This window comes from Festucalex cinctus, chromosome 11, assembly GCF_051991245.1.
Source record: "Festucalex cinctus isolate MCC-2025b chromosome 11, RoL_Fcin_1.0, whole genome shotgun sequence".
In the NCBI taxonomy this organism is placed as follows: Eukaryota; Metazoa; Chordata; class Actinopteri; order Syngnathiformes; family Syngnathidae; genus Festucalex; species Festucalex cinctus.
The window spans coordinates 26,545,634-26,568,850 of NC_135421.1; the positions used below are offsets into that span (position 1 = coordinate 26,545,634).

At 39.5% G+C, this 23,217-nt stretch overlaps 1 protein-coding gene across 4 annotated transcripts; it reads left to right on the forward strand.

The window, feature by feature from the left end:
- The first annotated feature begins 7,528 nt into the window (after nt 1-7,528).
- Nucleotides 7,529-22,835, forward strand: prpf40a (PRP40 pre-mRNA processing factor 40 homolog A). 4 transcript variants are annotated; one of them, XM_077537069.1, is made up of 27 exons: nt 7,564-7,619; nt 8,883-8,963; nt 9,094-9,237; nt 10,279-10,359; nt 10,832-10,850; nt 10,932-10,948; nt 11,037-11,078; nt 12,278-12,388; nt 12,530-12,650; nt 12,838-12,862; nt 13,500-13,730; nt 13,813-13,921; nt 15,575-15,639; nt 15,726-15,890; nt 17,214-17,322; nt 17,398-17,548; nt 18,173-18,306; nt 18,491-18,605; nt 18,700-18,791; nt 18,868-18,984; nt 19,082-19,219; nt 20,045-20,140; nt 20,208-20,294; nt 20,384-20,474; nt 20,550-20,611; nt 21,408-21,560; nt 22,403-22,835. In XM_077537069.1, the coding sequence occupies exons 1-27, from the start codon at nt 7,617-7,619 to the stop codon at nt 22,490-22,492; spliced, it is 2,649 nt and encodes an 882-aa protein (XP_077393195.1). In that variant the 5' UTR covers nt 7,564-7,616; the 3' UTR covers nt 22,493-22,835. The 4 variants fall into 4 exon arrangements, with proteins under 4 accessions (XP_077393198.1, XP_077393195.1, XP_077393196.1 ...); XM_077537070.1 differs by having other exon boundaries at nt 20,384-20,465; XM_077537071.1 differs by lacking the exon at nt 7,564-7,619 and adding an exon at nt 8,362-8,480.
- The last annotated feature ends 382 nt before the right edge of the window (nt 22,836-23,217 follow it).

A 23,217-nucleotide genomic window follows, 5' to 3' on the forward strand; every position in this document is an offset into this window, starting at 1 on the left:
AGCTACCCATCTAGCTAGCCATCTAGCTAGCCATCTATCTATCTATCTATATACTGCAAGTAAGTGAGCTGCGGTGTAATCTGCGGCTTTTAAAGCAAAGATTACTTTGAAACTCCGGAGCCCATTTAAAGGCATCTGATTTGAGTTTTCATCTTCAAGTAACAGCACGACTCCTGACGGAAGGGAAAGAACGCACAGAATTGACTCCCTCATTGCTATTCTTCCTCTATTATTATGTGACGCGGCAGTCAATCAATGATTACACCGTTTATTTGTCTGCAGGCAATATCCGGACTGTCAATCAGACTATGGCAATGGAGTTTCAGCGTTTTATCCCCTATCATTGATAGTAGGGCTGTCACTAATATTTTTTTTAGAAGTGCTTCATTAGTACGACTACTACTAGTAGCATGCAAATGTCAACTAGTGAACAGTTTTGCCTCACTAGTAACATATAGCGAACAATCAGACAATGAAACTCTCCTGATGAGAAGCATTTCAGTGTTGTTTTTGGAATGGATGAACATCAGGTGTGGAATTGGACCCGCTCCCACGGGAGATAAGAGTGGCCACTGTGCTGTGAAATAAGAAAACTTGCTGAATCCCCCAAACACCGCGCTACAAAAAAACACACACACACACCGTTTGACATGGGTTAAGCGAGAGGACATGAAAACGCCTGGCACACATCTGGCAACCGCAATTAGACATGGAAGGTTGACCACTATACGCCGGCCACTGGAGAACACGACAGCTTATTTTTTTTGGTTTTTACTTTTGTAGCGTGCAGTCGTGTGGATCATTGCATCCCAGTGGGAGGGGTGAGAGGGACGTAAAAATGTATTTGGACACTGTGTGTGGAATCGCTAACGCTATAGGCCTACACATACGCGCCGCTCGACTTTAAGTGGTTTTGCATCGTTTGCAAGACAAGATTAGCGATTTGCGCCTCTTCAGACGACATTGATGAGAATCATTTGGCGAGACGGGCCCAAAAAGCTTCGCTGAACGGGACATCAAATTACCGCGGCCAATTGGAGTTTGAAGGAAGTTTGATGCTACTTTCGCCGCTAGCTTGCTAGCTAGCAACAAGCTTCAAGCTTCCCCTGGCAACTAGTGCGTCTAAACCACGTGTCTGCAACGGTGCAATCTGGCACTTTGATCCATATCATGTGGATCTCTTTAAAAAAAAAAAAAAAAAAAAAAAAAAAAAAGTACATTTCTTTTTATGTATTTTTTCCCTTTTTTCCTAGATACAATATTATTTAAATGACTTATTGATTCAGTTATTTTTAAGAATAATTACATTCTCAAAAAATGTCAGAATCCCAATTTTTAAGTTGTCAAAAAGAGATGAAAGGTAGATGAAAAAAAACGTTTTTTAAAATTACCTAAAAATGTCCAAAAAGGAAGAAGGGAATCAGAAAATTACCATAAAATGTCGATGAAATTACCAAAAAATATCAGAAAATTGAATAAAAAAGGCAGAAAAAAAAACATTTCAAAAGTTACCATAAAGTGATCAAAAACAAAAGAAGAAATCTTGAAAATTACCATAAATGTCCACAAAGATGTCGGAAATTTGACAGAAAAGCAGAAAAGTCTCACAATGTATGAAAAATTGCACACTTTTTTTTTTTTTTAAAGAAAATTAATCTCAAAGTAATGGATGCGGCTTAATTTTCTGTCTAGTACATCAGACTAACACGAACGCACAGTTTCAATCATCACAAATGTTTTGTGGCTCCAGACTAATTTTCTGTTTTTGATTTGCCGCAAAATGGCTGTTTTGACGATAAAGTTTGCTGACCCCTGGCCCAAACACATCAGTTCTCATCACATCCGTGAATAAGCTAGCTTTCTGACAAATATCACTCGAACGAAGGGATGATGAGAAAAGATGGAGACGCCATACTATTGGCTAAGCTAACTTATATGCTTAACACGGCTAGCGCGTTTGACACCTGAATTCAGTTTTTGGGCGATGGAGTGTACTTTTGTACAGACATCTGGCAACATAGATACGTTGAAGCAGAGAACATCACATTCTTGCTTTTCTGTCAAGTTTTGACATTTTGCTCGACTCCTCCTCGTTTAGTCACTGTTCAACTCTGACCTCTGGACCGTGTGGTAGATGTGCTAGGAAACTCATTTCAGGTAAATCCAGCAGAGCGAATATTTGACTGATTATTCATCATCTGCCACTTGGTCATTTCCGAATGTATTTCCAGTTCCCTCGCTGATTCCAATTTGAAATCTTCCGCGAGTCGGCCAGCCTCATTTGTTGTCCTCTCAGATGTGGTGACTGATGCGGCATTAGGATATTCACTTCTCTGGAACGCACCTGCTCCCAATCTGGAATGAGCGCGAGGTGTGCGCACGCATGACTCAAATAGTAATAAAATAAGAACACTCCTTGATAGGACGCTTTTGGTCACAAAATAACAATAAGACATTTATAACTCGACTGTCACTTTTTTTAATTGAAGCGGAGCCGGCGGCCTCACCTGCAACGTGACGAAGAAGTTTCCAATTGAGCACAATCTGTTGTTGGGATAAATATTGCAAGCTGCAAGGCAAATGAATGCCCACTTATTTAGTCTTGAAGCGTGTGCGCTGCATATTGAAAGAAACCACTTCAATATTGCTTGTCGGAACGTCATGTATATTTAAAGAGTGCCATTAATGAACAACTTGAATATTAACTCATTCACCCCCAGCCATTTTCATCTTCTATTGCTATAAAAAGATGGAACCTACCAAAAGAAAAATGTGTCTCTTCTTTCATCAGGAAAAATAAATAAATAAATTAGGTTTTGTAGCAATTAGCATTACAATTAGCTAAGTTTAATCATTATTCACAAACCTGTTGAAAATACTGGGAAAAAAGGGCTTGTTGCAACATGGACATGGTTGATCTCTTATACTTTGCTGCCACCTGCTGGCCATTTTTTTGGGGGGGGGGGGGGGGGGGGGGGGGTTATCACTGCCATCGCTTTGTGTGGGTAACAGGACTGACATGGAATCATCTGATTGGCTGTTGACCAGGTAGGGATTAAAGATTCTTGACATCACATAGCCCTTGACATCACATAACATCACATAGCCTAAAACCAGTTGAAACTAGATGCTAGTTACATCAGTACATAACAGACACTTGAACTCATGGTCATGAACCCAACTTAACAGGTCATGAACTCAAACTTAACCCTGGCGTGACCCCAGACATGACACATACAGAAATACGGTCATATAGTGAAAATATGGGTTCCAGTCATATGTGTGTATAAGAGTTTTTAATAGAGTATGGGAGCAAAAAATAATCATTAATGTGCGTGAGTGTTTCAGCCATCTGTTTTTGTGTGTGTTTTTTTGGTAGTTTGTATAAGAGCAAATCAGCAACGCGTGCTTGTGTTACACATAACACATCCTCTGCCTTGCGCTGGTGGCGACAGCACGTCAACAAGAAGTCTGGCCAATTCATTTTCTGACAACGTGTCTGAGAGAAACTCATTCAGCTGACTGCAAGCGGAACAATCAGACAAGACATAGCCCACCGACCGTGACTCCACCTCCCAACACTTCCAATCTATTATGCCACCAGTGTCTGGTTAGAATGTCTGACATTTATTTTTGACATTCTGCAAGTATGTATCCTGGTTTGCGCTGTCATATTCATCCAGGGAAAACTGTACTCTCTCTTTCTCTCTATCTGGCTCTCTAGCTCTCTCTCATTACTTCCTCATATCGTGTTATATCATCCCGTACATATTTATATATATATATATATATATATATATATATATATATATATATATATATATATATATATATATATATATGTATATATATATATATATATATATATATATATATATATGTATATATGTATATATGTATATATACATAATACAGAGAGAGAGAGAGAGAAAAGCCAGAAGCAGCCAGACCATGTGTTGATGCCATAAAGATTTTTTTTATTTTTTTTTTAGCTCCATTATTATTATCGATCACGGCAGCCAATAATGAAGAAGAAGAGAGGACATTATGTTTTGTTTTGTTTTTAAGACAAACAAGCTACCCCGGGAGCAACGAAAGCACACAGCTAAATCATCTCCTCGGGCCACTTATCAATATCAATATAATACTTATCAATATCATCGATTCTAAAAGACGCTGCACTATCAAACATGCATAAAAGAGTGGGGGGGAGGGGGGGGGGGTGTAAGCTATTGTGCTCAAGGGAATAATTTGATTTAAAAAAAAAATGTGTGTGTATGTATGTACATGTCAAATACTTAATTTCAGTAATTAAATACATATTTGAATTCATTCTCATTTTTAATTGTTGTTTAATGAAATAAATAGCAATGTGGTTTTTTTTTTATTTAAAAATGGTTAATTTTACTCCAAGTTTTAATATATAAAATGCATCAATTAAACAATTATTCAATGTGAAAAACATTTTTCTGTGAATTAAATTAATAAATACATTTTAATGAACCGATTTTATGGGGAAACAGTGATTTGTGTTTGATTGTACTGTATAAGAAAACACATTCCTATATTAGGAGGTTAAAAAGTAAAAATTGTACTTAAAATGTGATATGATTTCATCTTAATAATAAAATATTTTTTTGTTGTGTTTTTTATCAACTAGTCCTTTCAAATAATTTTAAAAAATGTTTGACATTACAATAAATCAAAGAACCAATCATTTCATGAGATAAATCTATACAAAAAGATTGAATATCAATGCTTCACATAACCAAAAACTGGGCAATAATTCACCCATTTGCCACAATTTGCCCGCTGTTGTGCTAAATACTCACAGAAATATTCATCAGTCCAAATGAGAAGCATTGTCATTAAATATGAGCTTGCAGGACCCGATGTTTTCTAGCACAAACATAAGTCATGGTCTCATCAGAGCAAAGCCTTCCTCGTTTCCTTGGAGGAGGTCATGAAGGGAACGTGATTGTGTGTTGTTGATGGTTACGGTGAGCGTGCTTGACAGGAAGCCGATCGTTAGATGAGAGAAGAGTGCCCCCAAGGCAGGTCAGCCGCGCCGGACTCCAAGCGAGGGGGTCGTGCGGGGGCGTGGGGGGGTCGGTGCTGAAAGGACTGCGGGCGGGCCAACATTGACAGGCTCATACACTGGCGATCAATCCGGCACACTGCACGGGCAAAAGTGTGCTAGGATCGGAAACAAAAATAGAACACTATGGCATAAACGTGCATGCGAGCTTCGATAGTGTCGATTATGCTTATTTACTCATCAATGTTTTTTTTTAATTGTTTTTTTTATGTTTTGTAACAATGAAATTGGAAAAATGCACTTCAGTTCAACATATTGTATACACAGTTTGCATAAGGTCAATACATTGCTACAGTCCAAATGTCTAATGCTAATTGATTGATTGATCGCTGTTGTGTGAATGTTTGCGTATATAAAATGCTTATACAGCATCATGAATATTTTTAAAATATACATATCAGAATCAGATTTATTGACCAAGTATGTATAAACAAACAAGGAATTTGCCTTCTGTCACAACCCGTCCAAGAAACGATGACAGAACACATGAAGCCTGGCGGTTCGCTAGTTAGCGCCCCAAAAGGAGACATGAGGAAAGAGGATACTCAGGACTGTCTCAGAAAATTAGAATATTGTGATCAAGTCCATTATTTTCTATAAAGCAATTAAATAAGCAAAATGCCATAAATTCTAGAATCATTAAAAATCAACTGAAATATTGCAAGCCTTTTATTGTTTTAATATTGCTGATTATGGCTTACACAATTTAAGAAAACTCAAATATCCTATCTCAAAATATTAGAATATTTCCTCAGACCAAGTAAAAAACAAAAACAAAAAAACAATCAGCAATCTTAATGCTAACAAACAATGAGAAAAGCTATAGACAGGCTAGCCAAGACTAGCATCAATGTTGCCGTACTTTTAACCCTTGAAACAACTTAATATTTGAACACAAACATGTACACATAACATACACCAATACTCACAGACATATATTATTTATCCTCTGCAAAAATAAAAAATAAAAAATTGTAGAATTATTGTAATTATACTGTCCCCTTGTGGCCAAGGCGCATACACCAGAAGGAGCTGCACAATGTCCATTGAATTATCATTATGCAAAAGCATTGCATTTAATTTTGATATTACTGTTGTTTCTTTGTATCTTTGTTTTGGGTGACCAATTGGTATTTCCACTAAGGTGGGCCGGATTAAAGAATGGAGTGGTGGTACTTTGCCCACCGCTGATCTATTAAATCCGGAGCCATAATGCAGACTTTTATGAGCACGATCGCCTTTACCTGAGCGAAGAAAGTAATGGAGCTCGTTTTTCTTGTGGTCTGAAAGTGGTGAAACGGCCCCAATATCTAATTTCCTTCCATCGTAGCAAATCACTCCGGCGACATACGGCCAGGAGAGCTGCTTCACGGCCTTCAGTAATTGGGAAATCGCTGCCAGTCCTCCAAATGATCCCCAATACACCAAAGTCATTTTGTCGTGTCTGAACACTCTGCGCACTCCCTCCCGCCTCTGAAATCACAACCTGTGGATGCACCACGAATACAACGCTGACACTTTTCACCAAGCTTGTGCAGCATTTCATGTAGGAGACTCAAGATTAACAATCCCGGACATGTGTTTGCCCACAACAATTATTAAAATGTGTGATAATGTGCACTTAAAACAGACATGTTTTAAGAATGAATATTTTACACACAAATTGTATACACAGGATGAGACAAAATTAAGCATGCACTTTTTCAATTAATTTATTTAAATAAAGGACAAAAAAAAAAAAGATGTTTTAAAGGAAGGAAACAAAGAAGAAAGGAAGGAGGTTAGGCTACAAACAGGTTTATGGAAGGGAGGAAGGATGGAGGAAGGGTAACAAGGAAACTTTTAAAGGAAGGGAGGAAAGATGATGAGAGGAAGAAAGATATAAAACAAGGATAGACTAAAAGGAAGTAAGGAAACAAGGATAGTATTAAAGGAAGAATGAATTTAATGAAAGCCTTCTGTCTTGAAACCTTACTTTTGTAACCCTAAAGGTTCCATGAAACCCGAAAACCTTGACATCCTATTTTTGAACGCTTTATTATTTACGACTACTATTATTAAGCAAGAGTTCATTTTTTAAAGGTTTGATTGAGGAATGCGGCATTGTTTACAGTAATTTATGTAATAAATACATGTAAATATAACAACGTGTAAAAACATTTCGAATGTTTACATACTTTTGAGACACCTTAAAAAAATATATAAAAACATGACCAGAGTTAGGGGGGAAATGAGAAAATAAATTCCAACAAAATCAAATGATCACATTTTCTTTAAAGTGAGGAGCTTTCTTTCCTAGTTTACGTTTATCTTTTTTTGTTTTTGTTTTGTTCTTTTGTTTTGTTTTGTTTTTTTAAGTTTGGCATTTTACTGCACTTATTTTGCGCAATAATGATGCACAATGACGCTTCCAAATGTTTACCTTTGACCTTTCAACGTTCGACGGTAGTTGAGCCAATCGCGTCGTTCGTTGTTGCGACGTGCTCCGCCAGTGTCTCGGAGCTCCCCTCTGATCAACATGGTGAGATTTGGACCATTCAAAACAAGTTGCCACTTACAACATCATTCGAAGTAGTTAGGGTCGAGTTTTCGCTGCCTGGTGCTCATTGTTAAGTCGGGGTGTGTGTATTTGGTATATTTGTGTCAAAATTTATGCTCCGCGTGCCTCGAAAATGTGGATTAGCATCCCGCGGTAGCATTATGCTAACTTTGCCGCACACACACACACACACACACTGGCTCAAAAGGCTTGGCTAATTCCTGGAAATAATTCTTTGTACAATTTCGTTCTGGTCAGAATTATACACACAAGGAACTACGGAACAGTTTAATGATTAGAACATATTACGTAATATCGGTGGTATAAGTGGCGTGGATCTCCAAAGCTACAGTTTCCATGATTTGATTCCTACAAGGCTGCCAGAGTTTAGACGTCGTCGGAATCGTACAGCGCACGCGGAGTTTTGACACTTTGACGTATTAGGTCACTTTTCTATATCATGCACTGTAATAATGTATTAAGCAAGTAAGTTCATTTCTTTCATGTAGCATTTAAGAACTCATGAAGTGCTTCATATCGTTAAAATAGTCATACATACCGTGGAAATAAGAAGTCTACACCTGTCCTATATTGCTAGGGTTTTGTTATTTATTGCGGGGGAAAATACATTTTAAGTGTCTCTGATTTAACCCTTAATAAAAAAAAATAATAATTAAAAAAAAATCAGCTTGTATTAGATGAATACACCTTCCTGTTTTCTTAGCATGTTGCTGCCAAGAAAGTCAGTTGAAGATAGTTGAAGTAGTGTTTGCCTCTTGGCATCTGGGGTGCCAAAGAACTACAGTAGTGCCTTAACTGAAGACTACAAGTTCCATTGATTCTGTGAGTTTTTATAATGTAATTTGTAATTGAAACTAGTGATTGAAATGGAATATGAAGAATTAAGACGTTTTTGCATCATGATTTTGTGCCTTAATTCAATAGGCCACCTCATGGTGTATTAGTTTTACTCTTTCTTTTTTTTTTTTTCATATGGAGTATTTGTCTAGTTCAAGATTTGAAAAAGTCACAATAAGTATTGCATAATAAATGAATGTTGATGTGAGTTGAGGAGCTTAATTTATGCAAAACTAGTTTCTTGCCAACATCTTGTGGCATGTATGGACAATTATAAACCATTTTCTAACTGAAGAGGGTCTAATCAAGTCTTGATCTTGATTTGAATTCAACCACCGCTGACTCTTTGGAGTTCACTAATGTGTGGTGTTTCCCCGTTCATGGCAGTCTTCATCGGAGGCCAATAATGGCCCCAGCCAAGCATCACCTTATCCAGGTGTACCACCCTCAGGGATGCCTCCCCCCTTTGTAAGTCCAATGCCGGTCATGTGAAAAGCTCTTCCACCTTAGTTTATCGTGAAGGGCTGAAGTTAGACTGGTTAGAACACTGAAACCAATCATTGTGACGTCTGCTCATTTTCAATCTGGTTCTTTCTAGATGGGACCACCAGGAATACCACCTCATTTCCCTCCCATGGCTATGCCACCGATGGGGCAACGACCGCCAAGCATGAGCACGATGCCGCCTGGCATTATGCCGCCTGGTATACTGCCATCAATGTCAGCGCCCCCTATGGGACAGGTCAGTCTATGTTAAGTTTATTGTCAAATCTCTACCAACGATTACCGGGTGGTGGTGTTAGTCATTTGTCTTCTCAGAAAGGGGCTGAGATTGTAATTGTTAAACCTTGCGATTTTCACTGGAGCACACCATGTACTATGAGCACAATTTACCAAGTTTCCAAATAGCAGATGCGTAATTGCATGTTCATTCACTCGAACAGATTTGTGCACAATGTCGGCAACAGATGTCAAAATAGTGCAGACCGCCGTATTTGAAGCACAGTTTTGCATTTTAGAGAAAGTAGCTCTTGTTTCCACAATTAAACATTTGGTAGAGCACCACGAAGCCAAAACGATGTTTGGATTGAAGGATTTGGAAGTGTTAATGGGAGAGGCAAGTAAAAATAGAAGTAGCACCTAGTTTTCAGTACAACGTCACTCCCTCTCGTGTGGTATTGTGTCATTGTTCTTAAAATGATGGCAGGTGAGTGCTGACTCATTTATCATCAGTTTGAAATAAATGTGATTGGTTACATCTGAACGCAACCATATCCCTCGTTAGAGGGTGTGCACACTTATGCAACGATATTATTTCTGTTCTGGATAAGGGTTTTCAAAAATCAAAATCAGTTAACAGGTCACAATGGTGGAAACATTTATGAAATGAGTCATCTTGGTCTTTTTATTATTATTATTATTTTTTGTTAATCACAATTGGACAGGGCTGTGTCAAATTTTTATGTCCTCTATTCATTAAGACTGTCACAGCACATCAACTTTTTGGGGGGGCTAGAGGATTGTGCTATTTCCATTGTAGTCACCTCGTGCAAGCATCTGTGATCCAGACACGTGTAATGAAAAGTTGGAAGAAGTTGTGTGACGCGTTCACAGATTGGAGGCAGTGTCATCACGCCATTAGCTCAACACTGCACGCACGCGCTCCCTCGCGCCTCCCTCCCCTCTTCGTGTCAGCACGCAGCTTTGAAACCCGGGGTGCCAGCGCCCCGTCTCAAAACTATGAAAATGCCGGATGAATATTTCATGATGTTTCTTTGAATAGATGCAAGGTATGATGCCACCCATGATGGGGATGATGCTGCCTCCCCGCCTGCCAGCTGCGACCGTACAGCCAACCGGGCCGGTAACTCATCTCTCTCCTCCGCCTTTCATCATCAGCCGCACGCCGTCTTGCACTTCTGGTTTTAAAAAATACACCACAAGTTGTCGGAACGTGGAAGCAACACTTGTGTTGGACACAATTTGCTGCTGGAGACAAGCAAAGGCGATCTTGATGGGAATAACAATGAACGTTTTTTTTTTTTTTGCCGCTTTTGTTCAGCTATGAATCACTTTTAATTGAGTTAGTGGTGTTATTTAATATTCTGGTGATACTGTGAATCAGCATCGTTAGTCAAGCAGCGTGAAAGATCCTACTTAGAATGCACTTAATCAACACAATTGTATTGGGATGTTTTGCGCTAATGAGCAAAAGCGTTGTTAGACATTGCGTTTATCCAACGGACACTTTCATCCTTCATCCCTTCGAAACTGCTGCTGATGTTGACGTTGTTTTGAAAAATTGATTCATTATTCCTTCTTTGTCTCCTCAACAGCCTGGCGTTGACACCCCAGGTTTGTGCCCTCAATTAACTAACGGTCTTGCAGGTTTCTTATGATGTCTAGCTAACTTTGTGTTTTTATTTTAATTAACAGCTGCGCCAGGAACCACCGTAAGTTGTTTTGTTTTAGTCCAAATATTTCAGCCGCTATCTCCACGATAGCTGATACCTTTTTTTAAGTTTCTGGTTCTTTTTGCAGAGTGCGTCAAATGAATCACCACAGGAAGAACAGCCTAAGAAGGTTTGTGCACTGAGGATGTGGTGCAAACTGACTTTTAATCGACCTGCAGTTGTAGCAAAAATGAGGGATGTAACCATATCCAAACCTCATGATACGATAATTATCACGATATTGTGGGGAGGTTGGTGGTATTTAAATTAAAAAAGGTCACTATGTAAAAAAAAAATAAAATGAGCTCATACTCAAAAAAAGTACAATATTGTGCTTTTGTACATAACATCAATGTTATGTTATTATTATTATGCTGTTATTATGTTATGATGTTAATGCACAAACATTGAGTTCTTCCACATTTTGATTTGCTTCACAGGCATATTACGTTTCCCTTCATCTGACAATTAGTGTAATTTTAAACATAGAAGGGCCAAAACATCTCTAATGAAAATTAAATTGCACGAAAAAACTAGCCACCAGAGGGTGCTAGACTTGCACAAGTGGTAGTCAAACTGACTTTTTTTTTTTTTCACAGATGTGTGGCATTTAAATATCGTGAACATGACGACGACGATATTGTGGCAGTTTAATATCACGATATCGCGCTTATCGTTACATCCCTAGCAAAAATGCTTGAGTTAACCGCATCATGGCTTGATATTGATGATGACCTGTTGACAGATCAGTCCGCTACTGACCTTCAGATGCTTGCCTGACCAGGACAGTCCAAATTTCTAAGTCACGGCCGCCAAAAATAGGCTCATAAGTGTTTTATTGTTATTATTATTATTATTATTATTAGTTAGACTGAAAGGCAAAAACCGGATGTTGTAATGCCGCAAGAAAAAACTCAACTGGAACACACTTAGTGGCTAAAGGGGCAACAATTGAGGTTAGAAAATTTATAGAAAGAAAAAAATCTCAAATGTGTAGCTGTATTAGTATAAAATTTAGGAGTATGAAACTGTTAATATCATACTTGTTGAGGTAATAGAGGACGATGACATTCTGAGACAATGAATACACTTGACGTTATTTCCAACGATAAAATTTCTTGTTGAAATCGGAACAATTTTGAAGTCAAGCGGTGCGGCAAGACCAGATTGTGTTTGGTGTCGTTTCTACTGAAACAGTCATCTAGCACCATCACAGTTAATACACGATAACTTAACCACTATTTGTTGTCCATGAGAAGCAAATAATAGCAGCAATACTTTTCTTCAAGTTGGCCCTATTTTCAAGCGTTTCCTTTTTGTTTGTCTTAGAAATCCCTGTGGACTGAACACAAATCACTGGATGGCAAAACCTATTACTACAACACGGAGACCAAGCAGTCCACTTGGGAGAAGCCAGAGGATCTCAAGTCTCCTGCAGAAGTAAACAGTTGTTTTATTGAGTTGTTAAATATCTAATCCATTTATTTACACACAAGCACAAAAACACACTGAATAGTGTAGCCATAATGAAACAAGTTTTTCATTCTAACATTTTGCTTGTTGTGTGCTTGTATTTCTCAGCAAATGCTGTCTAAATGTCCTTGGAAAGAGTACAAGTCAGACACAGGGAAACCGTACTACTACAACTCGCAGACAAAGGAGTCCAGATGGACCAAGCCCAAAGAGCTGGAAGATCTGGAAGGTAAAGTGCCTCACAGATGAGCCTTCAATAATTCAATGATGGCATGCAAAACAAGGCCGTGGCCTTTATTTATGCTCAAAGGAAACATAGCGTCTCCCGCAGTGTATTAACGCTGTGCCTCGCTCTCATCTCGGTGGGGCTTTGAAATGAAAACGAAAGACCCTAACAACATTTTGTCCCATTTCAGCCCTGATCAAAGCTGAGGAGAATGGGTAAGTACTTCCTGTTTACCTTCAGATAGCACGCGGACTGTTTGTTGTCTTGCATAGTCAGTAGGAATGTGTCAGTTTTTTGTTTGTTTTGTTTTTTTAATTCATCTTATTCATCAACAGACTAAAGAACTCCTTTGTCCACCGTGCCATTGTACTCTACAACTCCTCACTTGTAGCATGCGCTTCACTTCACAAATATGGCACTTTACTGTACTTTAATTTATTTAATTCAATCTCCGATGTAATAACCTTATTTATGAATTGATTGAATTTTTATTTTATTATTATTATTATTAATTCAATCTCGGGTGTAATAACCTTATTGATTAATTGAATTTTTATTTTTCATTTTATTATTATTATTATTATTATTATTTATTATTATTATTATTATTAATTCAGTCTCTGGTGTAATAACCTTATTGATTGATTGAATTTATATTTTTCATGTTATTATTTTTATTATTATTATTATTATTAATTCAATCTCTGGTGTAATAACCTTATTTATTGATTGATTGAATTATTTTTTATTGTATTATCTGTTCTCATTGCTGCTGGACATGTACATTTCCCAGAGGGAGCCATCCCAAAGGGATCAATAAAGTCAAGTCTAAGTCTTATGATATAATTGTAGGACGACAGAAGTCGTCGCTCCCAACATGGCCGCCGAGCCCGCGCTGCAAGCTGAAAGCACGCAAGTGTCGGCGGCCCCCGTCGTCGAAGCGGAGGCGGAGGCGGCGGCGGCGGAAGCGGGCCCCGAGGATCAAACGTCCCTGGCGGCCGCGCATCACGCAGCTGAGGTCAAGACCGCCGACGCACCCGTGGCTTTGTCCGAGAGCAGCGTCCCCGCAGAGGCCCCGGCCAGGTACAACCACACGATCATTGGAGAAGATCGTTTTTGTGGGTCTGAAATGACTCAACACGTTTGTGCGTCCATTCGCCATCAGTGCTGAAGTCAAGAAGGAAGAACCGCGTCCAGAAATTCAGAAGAAGGTTTTCAAATGGAGCACCAAGGAGGAGGCCAAGCAGGCCTTCAAAGAGTTGCTGAAGGAGAAGGTACGTGTGGACTTAAAAGGAGGTCACAAGCAGCACTGTGTGGACACGAGGGATGCACTGATACGAGATTAATAACCGTTTCGTCTGCACTTGCAGGGGAAAAAAAAATTCTCTGATACTAAAATATCACTTTTCCAGCCTGATATATACCTTCCACTATTCTTCTTATTGGTGTTCAGACTGAGACGCAGCATAACTGAAATGCCTTGTTCCAACTTACAGGCTACATTTAAGTGAAACATGTGGCAAGAAAAACATGCAGTTGGATGTTACAATGTCAATATTCATGATTCAAATGAAGTTGTTACTCTAAAATGTGTTTTATTTGGGGGAAATTTGGGAATTTTGTTTTCCCTAAAAATATTTGATTAGAATCAAACATATTTTTATCTCAATTTCAAGACATAATGGCGAGTAGTTGTAATCCTCCTGGGGAAAAAAAAAAAATGGTATCAGTGCATCCCAAACGGTCTGGCTGACATGAGCAATGTGTTTTGTTTGACCAATTTCCATTTCATCAACTTTCTACATTAGTTTTGTATTTCCATTTAATCGGACAAAATGTCTCCAGCATTAAATGCTTTAATTTCAGCCCCAACTAAAAAGCCATTAAAATGACTGGGAAAATGTCTTTAATGGGGGGGAAAGTAACGGACAATTAACTTTTATTGTTTTGATACCATTGATGACTCTAGACGTCAAAGATCCATTTTAACTGGGTTGGAAGTGAATGAGTTAATGGGATTGGAGTTGGGGGGTGGATTTCTGTTCATTTCCCATAGTGTGAGGGTCTTTTTTTTTTTTTTTTTTGGACAGCACACTATACAAAACTGAATCAAAATTCATTTTGTCTCAGCTGCTTCAATCTGTACCATCTAATCAACAAGATTCCAAAAGACAAATTCCCTCTTTTAAAAAAAAATAAAATAAAAAAGACATTTGCTAGACTCTTTCCTGATGGGGGTGTGGAACAGCCAGTGAAGGTTGCCTGATGTGTTAATCAGCACATCGAGTGCATTTTCATGTGATCCAGTCCCTCGAGTCCCCTCCCTGGAAGTTGCAGCTGAGCGTCTGATTTTCACCTCCTGTTGCTGGGCGAAAGTGACTGCAACCACCATTGCTGTTATGATACCTCCTTTTTGAATTATATTGCGCCCATTTGGGATTTTTCTCGCCTTTTCCAGTACGATCTTAACGGCTCTGTCTTCCTGATGAGCTTTTATATTCGGACCAAACGCACGCATGGCACCTTTCCGGGATTAAAGCGTCAAGAGTTAGCGACGCGCTTCAGTGAGTCGGAATGGCGGTGACAAGTGTGGAGATGGCCGCGCGTGGATAATGGATGCTGCGGCCCCTCCCTGGCAAAGGCGAGCAGCTTGCATAAATCCTCGGCGACACTTCCCAGGATGAACCCCCCCCCCCCAACACCTCTTAACCCCGCATCTATTAGTCATTATGAAAATGTCTGCGCGGCTCCCAGGAGGTCTGCTGCCATCTGGGTCACGACGAGGAAGGACTTCATTCAACATCAGGAAAATAAACAAGCCATTTATTTTTGACTTATCTGTTTTCTACAGTGCTTGTTTTGGTTATATGTAGTTGAACAAATGTAAAAAAAAAAGTTGAGTGTGACATTATTTTTCTGTGTTTCAGGGTGTGTCCTCCAACTCTTCATGGGAACAGGCGATGAAATTGATTATCAATGACCCTCGCTACAGGTAGCACGTTCTCCTATGAGGGCCTCATCAGGTGTGAAAACCATTCTGACCTTTCTGACCTTCAATTGTCGTTTTCGTCTCTCAAGCGCTCTCCCCAAGTTGAGCGAGAAGAAGCAAGCGTTCAACGCCTACAAGGTCCAAACGGAGAAGGAGGAGAAAGAGGAGGCCAGAATTAAATACAAAGAGTCCAAAGAAACCTTCCAAAGGTTCCTGGAGAATCACGAAAAGATGACTTCCACTACCAGATACAAGTACGTTCTCATGCACAACTGCTTTTTTTTTTTTTTTTTTCAGTCTGGCTGTTATTGATTTGGGATTCCCTGAATCGTCGATGTGATTATGCAGACTGTGTCAGTATGAGGTCACGGCTTGTGCTGGCACGCTTCCGTTTGAACGGACTTCGATGTCCACCGCATGAATGTCGATGTGATAACACCGTCATCTTCACTTTGACATTTGGCCGAAAGTCAGTTGGACAGACGAGAGCTCCCTCATTCATTTGACCTTGACTTGCATCGAGCTTTTCAGAGGCTGATGTGGCGAGCCGAGCAACAATCTGGGCCAGCCGGCCACAGGCGGCCAGATCGTGACTGCAAAGATGGCAATCTGCGTGTGCGTGTGTGTCTGTAATGACAATTCACACGGACTGCAATTTCTCAAATATCGGCTACAAGTAGTGCAGTTATTTATTTATTTATTTATTTTTAATCCACTAAGGTTGGACGTAAATTGAATGGATGCATCAACATTATTACATGAGTAAACAAGGATAGAGCTAGCTGTTAGCTACATGAGGTTCAATAACTTCCCATTCCTGTATGATTGCCCTCTACTGGTTAAGTAGTGAATATTTTAGAATAATTACAGCCCAAGTGCTTTTTAAGACACTCACAACTTCCTTTCCTGTGTTTTGAGGAAGTTCAGTGTGCTGTATTGTCTTTAATACAAAAACAAAACAAAACAAAAATGACCCAGTACTAAGTCAGTGAGCATTTTTAAGCAGCCAAATATCATCTGTCATTCGGCCACTAGATGGTGCACTAACAGAAGAAATGAAGATCAGATAGCAGCCACTGTTGTAACATAGTGCGGCAAAAAAATCAAATAAAATTCTGTGTAAAACATGGACAGCCCAAACAGAGCTTCGAGGCAGAAAATTTAATCAACCTCTTAACTCTTTGACCGCCAAAAACGTTTAAAAACGATCAGTAAATTCACGGCGTATTCCGCCATAAACGTCGAATGACGTCATCTGTTTTTTATTTTATTTTATTTTTTCTCAGTGCGGCGCTGACCGGTCAATGGGTGGTGGAATCAAAAACACTCTTAACTATGGCCAGCAGATGGAATCATTGTATCTCTTTTTGTGAATGAACAAAGCCTTTGTTATATCAAAGTTGTTGTTTTTTTTATAACCCGTGGCAGTAAAAGAGTTAAGTAAAAAAAAGAAGTTTATTAGACAGCCACTGTCTGACTCTCAATAGGCAGCAAGGGTTGAATATCATCTTTGGATTGCTTGCGGAAAGGTTCCAGAAAACTCCAACATGATGATGATTGTGCATTTTTATCTACAGGAAAGCAGAGCAGATGTTCAACGACCAGGAGGTGTGGACCTGCGTTCCCGAGAGAGACCGACAGGAGATCTATGAAGACGTCTTGTTCTACCTGGCCAAGAAGGAGAAGGTGAGACCTGTGAAGACGTCTTTGCCGAGCGGCGGGACCGACTGATGACATCCGACTGCCTTTTCCCTCCTTCAGGAGCAAGCCAAGCAGCTGAGAAAGAGGAACTGGGAAGCACTGAAGAACATTCTGGACAACATGGCCAACGTCACCTACCGCACCACCTGGTCAGAAGCTCAGCAGTACCTGCTGGACAATCCCACTTTTGCAGAGGACGAAGAGCTGCAAAGTATGCATTTTTCTTTCTTAAGTGAACTCCCGTTTAGTTTTAGTTCGCTATTCACAAATTCACCAACAGTGAAGCCACACTCATTCACAGTTCCACATGATGATCATAAAAGTATTGCTTTGGCGCCATCTTGTGGCACAGTTGATGCCAAGAAACAAAAGTAGTGCTTTGCTGCCATCTTTTGGCATCCATGCAAGTTGAAGTGCGTTGAGGAGCTTCATTTAGACAAAAGTAGTGCTTTGCTGCCATCTTTTGGCATCCATGCAAGTTGAAGTGCGTTGAGGAGCTTTATTTAGACCTAATTAGTGCTTCACTTCCCTTATGCAGCATTTTTAATGCCATTTTGAACCTTTCAATTTGTTATCCCACTCAAATAGTGAGGGAACACTTTTTTTTTTTTTTTTTTTTTTTTGATGGTGCCAACGCCCGAACATCTGCATGCACAATTCCTGTGTTTCTTTTTAAGTCAGATTATTTTTAAATATCATATTGATAGTTTTGGTTGGGTTTTAAGATGGAAAATTATCCTTTTTTTTTTTTTTTTTTTTTTTTTTTTTTTTTTTTTTTTCAGTTATTTGTCAGTCTATTTAATATTTTTGACTCATCGCGATGGTGACTTTGCAGACATGGACAAAGAGGACGCGCTGATTTGCTTCGAGGAGCACATCCGCGCCCTGGAGAAGGAGGAAGAGGAGGACAAGCAGAAGACGCTCCTGAGGGAGAGGAGGCGACAGCGCAAGAACCGAGAGTCCTTTCAGGTGAGCTGCCGGCAACGCACAAAGTCCGACCGGGCTCAAGTTGCTACATCAAATCTTAATCAATTGTTAGACTGAAAACGGTCACGAGGATATGATATCGCTAACAGGGATTTATTTTTTTATTTTTTTGTATTTTTTTCGTCGAAACCCCAAACTGTAAAATGTTGTTCTTTTGCCGCTACAGAAATTTCTGGATGAGCTCCACGACCACGGCCAGCTTCATTCGATGTCGGCCTGGATGGAGATGTACCCCACCCTCAGCTCTGACATCCGCTTTGCCAACATGCTGGGCCAGCCAGGTAACCACACATCGCGACCATGCGCCAAAATCTTCAGCGCACGTGCGATGACATCCAAACTGCTGCAAAATCCGCACTTGTGGTTTTTCTGCAGGCTCCACTCCTCTGGATCTCTTCAAATTCTACGTGGAAGACCTGAAGGCGCGTTACCACGACGAGAAGAGGATTATTAAAGACATCCTGAAGGTGAGCGAAAAACGGTGTAGTTCTTGTCACAATGTCGATTTCTATGACTCAGCATTTTTCAAATGTTTTTCTCCAGGATAAGAGCTTCCTGGTTGAAATCAACACCAGCTTTGATGACTTTGGAACCGTCATCAGCTCGGACAAGAGAGCCACCACACTCGATGCCGGAAACATCAAGCTGGCCTTCAACAGCGTAAGCTTATGCTTATTCTTGCGCATCATTAAAACTGAAATGTTTCAATCGGTATCCATTAGTGGTGATAATGTGACGTCGCCTTCGTTTGTTTCAGTTGAAGGAGAAGGCGGAAGCCCGAGAGCGCGAGCGTGAGAAGGAGGAGGCGAGGAAGATGAAGAGGAAAGAGGCGGCCTTTAAGACCATGCTGAAGCAGGCCACGCCCGCCCTGGAGCCCGAGGACGCGTGGGAGGCCGTAAGAATATCGCGTAGCGCACATCACTGGCAACGACTCCATTTTCAAGGTCGTGCGGAAATGAAAAAAGGAAAAGCAACAGGATCTTTTGCCTTCGCACGTCTTAGAAAATTCATCCTCCAAAGACGGTTTCAGAAAGAAACAGAGTCAGCCATTTTGTACTTTTAAAGTTAACTCATCCACTCCCAGCCATTTTCACATTTCGCAATCCCGTTCACTCCCGGCTGTTTTACTAGATTTTGACTGATTTTGCAAGGCCCACAGAATATTGTGTTCTATTGCTATCAAAACATGGAATCTTTCAAATTAAGATTATAGTCTCTTCTTTCATCAGGAAAAAAAAGTATGTTTCTATCTGTTTCCGTTTTGCAGCAATTAGCATTAGAAGAGAGCTAAGTTTCATCAGTTTTCACAAATCTAAAATTGTAAGTAATTGAGCTTTTTTTTTCTACATGGCCCTGGTTGATCTCCTTTGCTCTGCTGCCACCTGCTGGCCGTTTGTGTAATAACTACCATTTCTGCCGCCGTTCTTTGCAGTTGAGAGGCTGCATCAAAGCCTTACGTTTGCTCTAGCATAAAAAACAAACAAACAAAAAAACGTATAAATACGTCTTTGGGACACTTAAAACATTTTTAAAAAATGTATTTACACATTATTGGGAGCAAATGAGTTAAATACAACTGAACTGTACTCAATAGATGTAGTGGATTTGGCGGGGAAAAAAACAAAACATTGAAGCCATTTAATTCAGTCATTCTTTTGCCTACCACTAGAGGGCGCCTTCATAGCCCCCCATTTCAAATCACTTGCGTTGTCGTTTCCAGGTGAGGGAGCGCTTCCTGAAGGAGGCGGCCTTTGAAGACATCACGCTGGAGTCGGAGAGGAAGAGGATCTTCAAGGACTTCATGCACGTTTTGGAGGTGAGTGCGAGCGGTCTCCATCTTGAATTTGAACGCGCTCTCACGCGTTTCGTTTGTCTGTTGACAGCACGAGTGCCAGCATCACCACTCCAAGACCAAGAAGCACTCCAAGAAGTCCAAGAAGCACCACAGGAAGCGATCCCGTTCTCGATCGGTCAGAGGAAGAAAAAAAAAAAAAAAACTTGCTCCGCGTTTGCACATATTCTTATGAAAAATATTCTTTGCGATTCCATGTGTCGTCAGGCTTCCGAGTCTGAAGAGGAGGAATACCACAAGAAGAAGAAGCGCTCGGCATCCAAAACCCCGTCGGAGCGCTCCTCTAGTGGTGAGTCAGGTGAGTGGCGGGCATGCGACAAACCGCGCCCTCGTTCGGTACGCGCTCACCTTCCTTGTTGACCTCTGACCCCAGAGAGAAGCTACAAAAAGTCCAAGAAGCACAAGAAGAAGGCCAAGAAGAGACGACACAAGTCTGTAAGTCATCATGCACGCCCGCACGCACGCACACGGCACCTTTAACTCATTCGCTCCCAACCATTTTCACATTTCGCAATCCCGTTTGCTGCCGGCTGTTTTACTGGATTTTGACTAATTTTGCAAGGCCCACAGAATATTGTGTTCTATTGAAATAAAAACATGGAACCTATCAAAAGAAACATTAAAGTCTCTTCTTTCACCAGGAAAAAAAAAGTATTTTTATCTGTTTCCGTTCTGCAGCAATTAGCATTAGAATATAGCTAAGTGTCATCAATTTTCACAAATCTATTTCAACTTGAGTAATTGAGCTTTTTTTTCTACATGGCCCTGGTTGATCTCCTTTGTTCTGCTGCCACCTGCTGGCCGTTTGTGTAATAACTACCATTTCTGCAACCGTTCTTTGCAGTTGAGAGGCTGCATCAAAGCCTTCTGTATGCTCTAGCATAAAAAAACAAAACCAAAAAAACGTATAAATACGTCTTTGGGACACTTAAAACTAAAAAAAAACAACATATTTATATGTTATTGGGAGCAAATGAGTTAAGAAGAGTTTCAATTGTTTTGCCAGAAATCTGATGACATTTTCTTGCATACATCGTCACTTTTAGTTGATTAGGAAAACTTTGGAATTTCTCTTTAATATATTTAATATTTTGGTTCAATGTTCCAAATTGTTCATCCATGTGTTGATGTATTAAAAAAAAGTATCCATTCGGAGTATGTTGACAAATATGTATTAGTAATATGTTCTCAACGCGTTTTATTGATCACGCGACACCTTGTTGACCGGCAGGGCTCGCCCGAGTCGGACGTGGCCGACAAGAAAGGCCGAGACGGCAAGCGGGACAAAGACAACGAGAAAGACAAAGACGGCGACAAGGCCCGAGGGAAGTCGTACTCGGACGCCAAGCACAAGTCGCCCAAACGCAAATCCGCCAAGGAGGAGGTTGGAACGTTTGTCTTCTGCATCGGCCGCCTGTTTGTTTCATTTTACCGCCCAAAAAAACAAAACAATAAAAAATAAAATGACATCCTGTAGAAAGAAAGAAAATAATAAGTAATAAAAAATGTAACCAAAAAGTCATAAATAATAAAATGACTGTTTATTGTAATAATAATAATTTAAATTATTATTAACACAAAACAAGTAAAATAAAATTCTAACAAATTACCAACGTTAGTCAAGTCCTAAAATACATTTCTAAAAATGTTCTATTATTAATTGTATCCCTCCTTGGTGACCTGGCCAAAAAAGAAAAAACGGTTGTTTAAGAAAAATGAAATAAGCAATAACAAGTATGTAAACAAATGGTTTAATGCAATAAACGTAAATTAAGTAAAATGAAATGTATGCGGTGTACTATATTTTACAAGTAATGTCAAAAATGCAAAAGGTATATTAAGTTCAATATGCAATTATGTAAAAAAAAAAAAAAAAGTAAAGTGATTATAACTGATGAAATGTAACAATACAAATTAAGTAATTATTCAAATTAACTAATTATTTGTTGAAGAAAAAAACAACCCCGACAGGTTAAAGTAATATTCTATAGAGGGGACCAGGTCATCCTGCAAAATTTAATTTAAACTTGACAAATTCTTCAAAAAAAATGCTGATAAACAATCCATCTGTTTTCTCTGAGAAATGGGGGGTTTGAAAGGGGACAAAAAAACAAAAAAACAAAACTGTTTAGTTGTTTTCCCAGGTTTGAGGCAGATAGCATTCCCAACATGCGCAAAAAAAAGGTTGATTATGATTAAGTAATTTTTTTTATATTTTTTTTTCAGGGCGGCTGGGACACGTCCGGAAGCGAACTGAGTGAAGGCGAATTGGAGAAAAGACGACGAACTTTACTGGAGCAGCTGGACGCGCCTTGATGATGCGGCGGTCTCCAACACTCACGCATTCCCTTCCGAGGGCACGTCGCCCCCTTGTGGTGTCCGCCGGGTTCGCGGGACACTCGGTTCAATTCTTTCCAGCATCTTTAATTCTGTCCAATTGTGTTTCTGATGGCTTTGATTGTTCTAGTTTTTTTTTCTTGTCTTTGTTTAGTGATTGTTGACATTTTCCATTAGCAAATTTCAATGGCGAGCGCGTCTGAAAATGCCAAAAGTGAAAGCGGCATATAGGAAAGTTGCTTGATCGGATGTGACTGCAGCATGACAACTTTTAATTCAAGACTTAAGACAAACTTCATGTAATAAAAAAAAATTCTCAGTAGATTGTGGCCTTTACTACTTGTTTTATTATATATATATATATATATTTTTTTTTTTTTCTGGGGGCGTGGGTGTTTGCTTTTTTTTCTTTTTTTTTTTTCTAACATGATTCAAAATCTGCATTTTGACAATAGATGCATTGGGTTTTGAATTGGGGTTTCAAGACACAATTTCAAGAATTCAGAAATGTTAGTGTTGCATTTTTTATTTTTTTAATAAAGACATCACTGCAGTGTTGCTCTTTTTTTTTTTTTTTTACCAATGCAGCACGCAACCCCCCAACAAATGACATCCAAAACGGTATTTAAAATGATTAAAAGGGACAGTGTGTATCATTTAGTGCCATCTAATGGTGAACTAATCATTTTCAAAACACTATTTCA

Bases quoted from the DNA above. Each gene is read 5' to 3' on its own strand.
- prpf40a (XM_077537069.1), top strand. The intron at 13,731-13,812 runs GTACAACCACAC...ATTCGCCATCAG, and splicing joins CCCGCAGAGGCCCCGGCCAG to TGCTGAAGTCAAGAAGGAAG. The intron at 17,549-18,172 runs GTATGCATTTTT...GTGACTTTGCAG, and splicing joins AGAGGACGAAGAGCTGCAAA to ACATGGACAAAGAGGACGCG.